At 52.5% G+C, this 9,512-nt stretch overlaps 1 protein-coding gene across 2 annotated transcripts; it reads left to right on the top strand.

Moving 5' to 3' along the window:
* The first annotated feature begins 1,258 nt into the window (after positions 1-1,258).
* Positions 1,259-8,485, top strand: Dnajb2 (DnaJ heat shock protein family (Hsp40) member B2). Of its 2 annotated transcripts, none has more exons than XR_013092327.2 (10): positions 1,259-1,348; positions 1,699-1,798; positions 2,339-2,448; positions 3,583-3,636; positions 3,801-3,923; positions 4,792-4,884; positions 5,097-5,199; positions 5,339-5,409; positions 6,256-7,385; positions 7,595-8,485. XR_013092327.2 is itself a non-coding variant. In XM_076866258.2 (10 exons), exons 2-10 carry the CDS (start codon positions 1,734-1,736, stop codon positions 7,603-7,605), a joined length of 837 nt encoding a protein of 278 aa, XP_076722373.1. In that variant the 5' UTR covers positions 1,259-1,348; positions 1,699-1,733; the 3' UTR covers positions 7,606-8,485. The 2 variants fall into 2 exon arrangements, 1 of the variants encoding a protein (XP_076722373.1); XM_076866258.2 differs by having other exon boundaries at positions 6,256-6,462.
* The last annotated feature ends 1,027 nt before the right edge of the window (positions 8,486-9,512 follow it).

The following is a 9,512-nucleotide window of genomic DNA, read 5'->3' as shown; positions in this document are numbered from 1 at the left end:
CTCAAGCCCTTATCTTTGATGAAGCATTCCTGGGTCACCCATCTGGAAACACTTTTCTGGACTTATTAACAGTTACTCCTTGAGCCAACTGTGATGCCAGAGATGGTTGTACTAATGATACAGAATAGGTTCTGTGCCCCATTTGACTTTCAAACAACCCTAGGCATTACCTATATTTAACAGAGAAAAAAGTGAGCCCACAGAGATTTCCTTAAGTCACAGAGCAGTGCCAGTTGCAAACCCAGGTCTGTTTCCAAAAGCCCTGGGGATAGGCTGTTATCATATCAAGTTTTAGTCTTCCTTCTCCTTTCCTCTCCCTCTTCCTCTATTTCTTTTCTTTTTTCTTTCTTTCTTTTTTCAGTGCTGGGTATGGAACTCAGGGGATCATGCATGCTGCGCAAGTGCTCTACCACAAAGCTATGCTCCAATCCCTGTGTTCTTCTTTATACATGCTGGCAGCATCTAGCATGTAGAAGATCTGCAACTAATGCTTGTGGATTGGCTGTATAGTACCTAGTAAGAGTCATTTCTGGAAGGTTCTCTAATTCTCTCATAAGGCCTGAACCCGGGAATCATTTTTGAGGTGGAACAGGGCTATTCCAACATCGGTTTGAGAAGAAAAACCTTGAATCTGGGGAGTTTCTTTTTACTGTCTCCTGTAACCTCACCTCTCCCAAATGTGTCAAACTGTCACCAAGGGATTTGCATCTGTTGGTTATTTAATTATCCAACGGATCTTTTGGAACACTGACTCCTGCCCCATTTACTAGTGAAAAAAAGGACACAATCTCTGTGGAATTTACATTCTAGTGGGGGAGGTGACTGTGAATCAAATAAGCAAACCAATAAATGCTAATTTGTGGCTCTGATAAGCGTGCTGAGGGAAATGCCGCGAGACGCTCTAAAGGCAGGTCTGACCTACTCAAGGAATGTTAGGGCAGGCTCTTTTGAAGGCCAGGGCTTGGAACAGGGATCCGAAGAAGGGGAGGAGTTAGGCGAGTCGGTGGGTCTTGGAGGCAGCCGTGACCTCCGGGTGAGTTCCAATGGATTACAGAGTGTTACAGCCGAGAGACATCGGGACCAGGGCCCAGCACCTTACTCGTGGGCTGCTTCTGCCTCGGTTTGCACGAGTGCATCACGCCTGGATGGACTGCGCTGGCCTCAGCTTCCCAGGTCGCACCTGGGGATGACGTAGCCGCTGTGCTTGCCCAAAATAGCAAGCTCCGCCCCCATCTCCCAGCAGCCCCTGCCGTCGCCCTCCCCTCTGTGTGACGGGTGGAGCCGGCCTTCTCCTAGTCTCTAGTAGTTTCCGTGCAGCTGACGCATGCTTGTCGCACAGCTGGGCCGGGTGCGTCCTACGCAGCAGCCGCGAGCCGCGCCACCCGTGCCAGACGGTTCCCGGCGGGGGGCTGGGGCGGGACTCTGGCACCGAGGTGCTGCCGGGCCCGCGTAAGGCGGGGGCCCGACCCAGGGTGCTGAATTTAGGGGGCTCTGATAGGGCTCCCCGGGCCTGCGCATCCAGATAGCCCTGGGCACCGGCTTGCGGGGGCAGATAGGGCTGCGGAAGGAGTCTCGCTGCCGGCTGCAAGCACCGCCCCGCGGGCTCCGCTACCACCTCCGAGAGCCTCCCTCCCCCGGGGGTCTCCGCCATAGGGAGGGGCTGCTGGTACCCTTTGCCTGACTCCTTCTTTCCTGCAGCCCGGAGAGGCCTGCCTGACGACTGACGAGTTGCCATGGCATCCTACTACGAGATTCTAGATGTGCCGCGAAGTGCATCCGCTGATGACATCAAGAAGGCGTAAGTGCCTCCGCTGCGCATCAGAAAACCTCCCACTCCCTGCCCCACCCCCCACCCCCAGTACCATGGGGCCTTTCAGAGTGATACCTGCAGGAGCAAGGAGACCCCTGCAAGAATAGGAGGAAATTCAGAGAAAGACCAAGTCGTGCTGGAAGCTACACTGTGGGTCCTTCTCCAGTGCCTCCCTTCCGTCCCTTCCACTCCCCTCTAGATGTGGGCTTTCTCCACATGCAGCTCAAAGATGCCCAGACTCTAGGAGGAGGGTCAGTGTTCTTTTATCCTCTGTGCTGGTCCAGTTAGGGTCAGGGCGGGGGCATTCTCACTCTGGCATTAATATCTGCTCATCATGTGGTTCCAGCCCTGGCCCAGAAGGGAGAGAGAAGAGCTCCATGAAAAGATGGCAACAGAGCAGCCTCTGCAGCTGGGGTGGGCTGGGGTACAAGCTGTGAAAGGACAGTGGTGGGCCAAGGGAGAATGGATGGGTGCTTCAGTTCCCTGGTGGGAAGAGCCTGACCCTTCCCTTGCACCCACTTCCTGCAGGTATCGACGGAAGGCTCTACAGTGGCACCCAGACAAGAACCCGGATAATAAAGAGTTTGCTGAAAAGAAATTTAAGGAGGTGGCTGAGGCCTATGAAGTGCTATCAGACAGTAAGGCCCTGGGTCAGGACAGGGCCCAGCACATCCTCTCTCTCTACTCATGCCCATCAGATTCCTTCCCAAAGCCATCCCTCTGCCACCTGCCTTCAATTTTCAAACTTGGCATTTAAGTGCCCCCTTCCATAGGAAGAGCTTTGTCTCCTCCCTACTGTCTGGAGAGTGGCATGGGTCCTGACCAGGGAAGGGAGCAGGGCAGGTGACCAATGTATTTGAGCCTCCTCCGTGCCAGGCCTTGATAATTTCCATGGGTCCTCTCAGGCAACCTGTGAGGCAGGTTTTCTTACTCCCATTTCATAGGCAAGGAGGCTGAGAGAGGTGAAAAAACTTGCTCAGGGTCTCACAGAGCTGGAATGAGTCCAGGTGTGCCTTTTATGTTTTATTCTGTGGTGCTGGGGATAAAACCCAGGTCCTTGCACGTGTTAGGCAAGAGCTCAACAATTGAGCTATAGTCCTGACCCTGAATCTGTCTTTTATTCATTCATTCGAAAATTATTGATTAGAATTTTACAGTGACAGCCACTAATTGGGTACTGGGGTGGACAAACAGGCATTGCCCTTGTCCTGAGGTCAGCAAAGATAGATAATAATCACAGAGTTGAAGCTTATGAAGAGCATTTTGAGGAGAGTAGCGGGGTGCTGTGGTAGGGAATAATGGGCACCTGGTTTGTTATGGTGGTCTCAGAAGGTCTCTCTAAGGAATTGACATTCAGGCTAAGTTCTGACTAATAATTGCATAGTGATAATTAGCTGATATTTATTTTTTGCATTGCTGAAGATTGAACCCAGGGTGCTAGGCAAGCACTGTACCACTGAGCTATACCCCCAGCTCCTACCCAACATTTATTGAGCGCTCGTTATGTGTCAAGCATGGTGCTAAGCAGTTTACATAAATTATTTCATTTAATTCTTGCAATAGCCCTAGGAGGTAGTTGCTATTGTCCATTTTACAGATGAGGCACCAGCTGTGCCAAGGGCTAAACCCATAGCCTGTGTGCCCTGACCACCCTCCTGCACTCTGCTCCCCAAAACTTCAGTCTCTGGGCAATCTTTTGAGGGCTATGCTAGCCTGGAAGGGTGGGCCATCATCCCAGAGGGAGGGAGAAGTAATCAGGTCTCTTTTTTTAGAGCATAAGCGGGAGATCTACGACCGCTATGGCCGAGAAGGGCTGACTGGGGCAGGTAGGCGGGACCTGGGGATGGAAGTGGGTCAGGGAGGAAGGGAGAGGGCAGACTCCTGCCATGAAAAGCTTTCTGTGAGACTCCTGGCCATGCCATTGGTGGCATCTTTGTCTTGAGGTGAGACACACACCCTAAGCTTCCCTCTCATGCTGTGTCTCCTCCAGCATCTGGTCCCTCTCGGGCAGAAAGTGGTGGTGGTGGGCCTGGCTTCACCTTTACCTTCCGAAGTCCTGAAGAAGTCTTCCGTGAGTTCTTCGGGAGTGGAGACCCTTTTGCAGAACTTTTTGGTGAGTGGACCCAGATGTGCTCAGAATGGCTCAGCTTCCCCTTTCAGGCCTGATCTCTGTCAGCTGGAAGGCCCTTAGGCAGGAGGCTGAAAGAGAAGCTGAATTCCACAGGCAAAAGATCTTGTGCAGTGGGTGTGTGTCCAGTGAGAGCTGGGACAGAACCTTACACATGCCAGAACTCACGTGACCCACTAGTGACACTTTACAGACTGGTCTTATTAAATGACGACAACAGTAACACATTGTTAACAAGACTTCGACAATAACAGCCATGAGAGCAAGACTCAAAGCATCATGTGACAATAATAGTAGCATTACCCATAACAACATATACTAGGTTTTGAAAGATTAATGTCAAGTATTTTACATCCCCACTTCTCTTCTGAACCACCTTAGAGGTGAGTAATTTTAATCCCCATTTAAAGATGTATAAACTAAAAAGAAAGAAATAAAAATTGATAAACTGAGGCACAGATAGCTTGCTTAAGAGTCACACAGCAAATGGCAAAAGCCAGGACTTCCTGCTGTTCCTGCCTATAATCACATCATCCTTAATTGCCTATGTGGAAGGAGCCATCTGCCCTTCCTTTTATGTTTCTCCCTTCCTTCTTTCCTTTCTTCCTTCATTCCTTCCAGAACTGGTTGTTCTGGAAGGAACAAAGGAAGAACAGAACTAACCAGTGAGGATTTTCATATACTACCTTCAAAAGGAACTTATTTTGTGAAGAAGTTCAGCTAAAAACAACAAAAAATCAGAAAAGTACCCAGTTGCTTAGCAGTTTGTATTTCTAGATTTATAAGCTAAGTTCACACATTTTTTGGGGGAAATCTGCTCCCTAGTAACGGTTGATCTGCTTTCTTGTTGCAGATGACCTGGGCCCCTTCTCAGAGCTTCAGAGTCGAGGCACTCGACACTCGGGCCCCTTCTTTACCTTCTCTTCTTCCTTCCCTGGGCACTCTGGTAAGTGTTGTCTCTTCGCACTTTTGGAAGCTCTGAGTCTTGGAATCTCTACCTCATCTTGTCACTTTTTCAAGCCTGTGCCCTGTATGTAAAGTCCTGCTTCGGGCAGCTGTATGAGAGGCCTGAGGTCCTTGGCCTTTGGTGTTTTTGTGGCAGTCAGGGCATAGCCTCCCCTAACAGCTTCTCCTCTGCCTCCTTCATCCCAATGCCAGATTTCTCCTCCTCGTCTTTCTCCTTCAGCCCTGGGGCTGGTGCTTTTCGCTCTGTTTCCACATCCACCACTTTTGTCCAAGGACGCCGCATCACAACACGCAGGTGAGAGCTCCTTCTAGGACCATGTGGGTGAGAGGTCTGAGATTGAGGGGTGGAGGTGAGAGCTGTGTACACCATAGAAAATCTGCCCTGTCCACTGTGGTGGCCAGAGTCTCTACCAGAATTGTGCTGTCTCCCACAGAATCATGGAGAACGGGCAGGAACGGGTAGAAGTGGAGGAGGACGGGCAGCTGAAGTCAGTCTCCATCAATGGTGAGGAGTGGCTCCACCACCCAGAACTTGCAGGAAGATCAGCTCAGCCCCTACAGCCCCCTCCCCATATGGCTCTTCTCTGAACTCCTGTGCAGGCTGGGCCCTAATATCAGCCACAGGCCAGATTTTCAAGATCAGAGATGGCCATGAGAGGGGGGAAGAGTAAACAGATCTCAGCGATACAGCTAATCACGATCACATTAGTGGAGTGCCTTACATTTACAGAGCACTTTATAGTTTTAAAGCATTAGCACATATCCAGTATCTCCTGAATTTTTTAAAAAAATATTTTTAGTTGTAGATGAACACAATACTTTTATTTCATTTGTAGCGCTGAGGATCAAACCTAGTGCTTCACACATGGTTAGACAAGCACTATACCACTGAGCTACAACCCCAGCCCTCTCCTGTATTCTTAAAGCATCCATGAGAACAAGCAGAGCAGGTGGTATTTGCCTAATTTTATTTGAGGAGACCAAGTCACACCATGGTTAATGACCCTGACTTTCAAGTAGCTCCTTGTGCAAGATTCCTTCCTATTAAGCAAGGGATAAAAGGAACCAGTAACCAAACTTTGGGTGCAGGATTCCCAGAGCAGACACCATCAACCCTGCTCCCCTTCTTCCCATTGTAACCCCATGCTTGTTGTCTTAATTAATCACTGGAATGATTTGCATATGTAGGCTTGATTGCATTCCCAGTGCATAGGTGAGAAAAGGGAGGCCCAGGGAAGTTTCATAACTTGCTCAAGGCGAGCCCTAGGGGCTGATGCATGGTGCCCAGTCCTCACTGTGTGAAGGGATGGGCCCCGAGTCTGGAGCCTCATGTTGGTGGTGACTCTTGCAGGTGTCCCAGATGACCTGGCCTTGGGCTTGGAGCTGAGCCGTCGGGAGCAGCAACAGTCAGTCACCTCCAGGTCGGGGGGTATGCAGGTCCGGCCAACCCCTGTATCACGTCCCTCTGAGAGTGACCTCTCTGAGGATGATGAGGACCTGCAGCTTGCCATGGCCTACAGTCTGTCAGAGATGGAAGCAGCTGGGCAGAAGCCGGCAGGTGGGCGGGGGGTGCAGCAACAACGCCAGGGGCAACCCAAGGTCCAGCACCAAGATCTGGGTGTGGGGGGAACCCCTGAGGGTGCAAAGGGTGAGGCAACCAAACGTAGCCCATCTCCAGAGGAGAAGGCCTCTCGCTGCCACATCCTTTGAACACCAGGCCCAGCCTGACTTGACTCAGGTCTTGACTTGAGGTCTGGCTGTCAGGAGAGCTGAGTGGAGCATGGCCTGAGTTAAAACAGCCCATGTCCCTCCACATTTCCCTCCCAGGCCTGCTGCATTTTGGTGTTGTGGATTTGGAATTTATTTGCTCAGCCTGGGGCTGATAGGTCCCTGGGTGAAGCCCAGGGTCGGGGCATCAGAGCTGTGGAAGGGGCTGAGGATGAGCCCAGATTCACTTGCTGAATGGGGAGTTTCTGAGTGGCATTAGTAGTTTGGGTTGGGCCTTTTGTGCCCAGGTTTTCTGCCACCTGTGTTGCCAACTGTGTCAAGGAAGGAGGACTTGGCCTGGGGTGCTCTGAGCCGAGTTGGCAGCTACCCTGGGGAGCAGTGCAGGCTGAGCGGTGTCTCCGCTCTGTGTCCAGCTGCAGCCCCCCGCTGGTTTCTGTGCAGTGTTGAGCTCTGACTGTCTCTGTGCTTCCCTTCTGTGCTGCTCTCCTTTCTCCTACTCTGCTTTCTGCAACTCCCTGCGGGCCACATCGCTTGCTTTCACTGCCGTCTGGCTAGGACTCCCTTCTTCTTCCTTCCCCGAGAAGCCTCAGTGTGCCCAGGAAGATGCTGGGGCCAGTGGGGCCATGAGGTCTTCTGGGGAGGCTAGCGGGGTGGGGCGGGAGCCTCTCAGCCATCCAGATTTGGAACCGGAGTCCACTCCTCCTCCCTTCCTCTTGCTGCCTCAGCCTGCCCCGGCCCTGGGACTAGGCAGAGGTGAGGCTGGCTAACCCTGGAGAGGTGGGGTAGGGCCAGGTGACCCAGGGGGAGGCCTAGGTGGGGACTGGATCCCATACTACTTTCCCACCATGCATCAGGGCTCAGGGAAAGGCCACAGGGCCAGCCCAGGTGTGCATGCTTGGCTCCATCCTCCACAGCTTGCTGCTGACCCTCTCTCCTGTTACCCGCCCCCGCTCTCTCCCCAGATGTGTTCTGAGCTGGATGTCCAGGATCCACAGTCGCTGCACAGTTCCAACAGGACAGCATCCTCCCCCAAGCATTGGGAGGGGACACTCCATTCCTCTCCCTCACCCATCCTGAGTGTAGAACTGGGGCCTGGGTAGTGGGTGGGGGTCGGGTGGGAGGCATCAGTAGTCTTAGCCTGTGAACTCTCTAACCTGAGTGTTTGCTGCTGTCTCTTGGGGACTACTAGTCCTAGAATGCAGTGCACCCCACCACCTTCCTGCTCAACATAGCCAGGGGAGGTGGTGCGTGGTTACAGACCTGTGCTTCTTGGAGTATGTAGTTCTGGCGCTGGCCAGCTTGTCACTCGCTCTAGACTGGGACATCTTGTCTTTTGATTTATTCCTGGAGGCTAGAATGTGGATGAAGGGGGAATGACCTGAGCCTCAGTTCCCCTGACACCTTGCTGGCCCCGGGGTCGGAGTGGGCAGGTCAAGACCTGCAATGTCTGAAAGAGGTTCTTTTTCTGCAGGCAGACTGGGGTCTGAGGAACAAGCCAGGGGGGCAGCAGACTGAGGAAGCAGGGCATGGCCATGGAAGGCTGATGGGCGTGGGCTGGCAGAGCTTGGAAGGGGAGGCCACACTAGCGGCATGTGACAGGAACGCCAGGCATGCTGCTGCTTGAATGGCTTTCTTTGGCCTCTGACCCTGCTACCCATTCTTTCTCTCCAACATCATAGATGAGCTGCCTCTCCTCCTCCCTGCCTGGGGAGCCTAGGGAGGGGACTGCTGGAGTAGGGTATCATCAGCCCTTGTAGCACTGAGCCTCAGAGACCTATCAAAGCCAGCTGGGCTGAGCTCAAGACAGGAGGGAAACTGGAAGTCAATAAAGCTGTTTTGAGAGCTTGGTAGTATGCTGTGTTCCTTCTTTCCTAGGTGGCTCATGAGGAACCCTGTGGGGTGAATGGGTGACACCTCAGGCCTCACCTCCTTTTTGCCCAAACAGCTGCAGGTGCAAGCCTTGCCAGTTGGCAGCAGAAGTCTCCTCCAGGTTGACCAAATTTCTCTCCCCAGTTTGTGGTGGGGCCCTGAGAAATGCTTACATTCTTGGCCCTTTCCTCTTGAGGTCCCACAATCAGTTTTCCCCGTGGTGGATATTCCTCTTACAAGGGAGCCACCCACCAATACTGCACAGCACAGGCACAGTTAGGACCAGATTAAGTTAAGACTGGAAGCATGAGAGCCTCAGGAAGCCGAGGACTTTGGTGAAAACTTTAAGCCAGACCTCCAGGTCCCTTTACTAAGCCCCTCAGCAGGGTCCTTGCCTCACAGCAGAGGTGTGAGCCAGGGTGACTAGAAGAGTAAGAGTCCTCCCATGCAGAGCTCAGGCTCCAAGCCACCTGGGTCCAGGGAGCAGAGAGCTGGCTACCCTCCCCATTCTCCAGCCATGGCACAAGCACCTTTGCATTGTGGTGCAGGGCAGTGTGACCTGCCTCCATGCATTCTGGGAGAGGCTCTTAGCTTTAACTTCGATAGCAGAAGGGCCTATGATGTATTTTCTTAAAGAAGTAGCTTCTATCATGAAAGAGTCTGCCAGAAGTTTGTGAAAGTGGCTGTTTTCCCTGCTTCCGCCCTGAGATGTTGAGTACGTTGGGTTGCACCTTGGTAGAGTGGATGGACAGCAGGGGCCTGTGTTGTGCTGGCTGGTCCCCTCACTTCCCACTCTGGCAGATGGTATTTGCTCTGGGAGACTGAGCCTCTACATGGGTAAGTGGTCCTAACTCCTATGTGGCCCAGGCCTCAGGCTCTGTGTCCACCATCATTGTCCAGGGGCACCTCTTGGCACACAGGTGAGGACTGCTGGGAGAAGGAATGCCTCATAAGGGAGATACCTGGAAGCTGGGGTGGGACAGAAAGGGAGAAGAATCCCCCCTCACCCCA

This window comes from Callospermophilus lateralis, chromosome 9 (genome assembly GCF_048772815.1).
Source record: "Callospermophilus lateralis isolate mCalLat2 chromosome 9, mCalLat2.hap1, whole genome shotgun sequence".
Taxonomy (NCBI): domain Eukaryota; kingdom Metazoa; phylum Chordata; class Mammalia; order Rodentia; family Sciuridae; genus Callospermophilus; species Callospermophilus lateralis.
The sequence above is the reverse complement of the archived record's forward strand: the minus strand, read 5'-3'. Positions and strand labels throughout refer to the sequence as shown.

What these genes read in the sequence shown, in the direction of transcription:
- Dnajb2 (XM_076866258.2), top strand. Translation starts at nt 1,734, where the DNA reads ATGGCATCCTACTACGAGATTCTAGATGTGCCGCGAAGTGCATCCGCT. An exon ending in GCTGATGACATCAAGAAGGC is followed by an intron (nt 1,799 to 2,338) that starts GTAAGTGCCTCC and finishes CACTTCCTGCAG; the next exon opens with GTATCGACGGAAGGCTCTAC. An exon ending in CCCTTTTGCAGAACTTTTTG is followed by an intron (nt 3,924 to 4,791) that starts GTGAGTGGACCC and finishes TTCTTGTTGCAG; the next exon opens with ATGACCTGGGCCCCTTCTCA.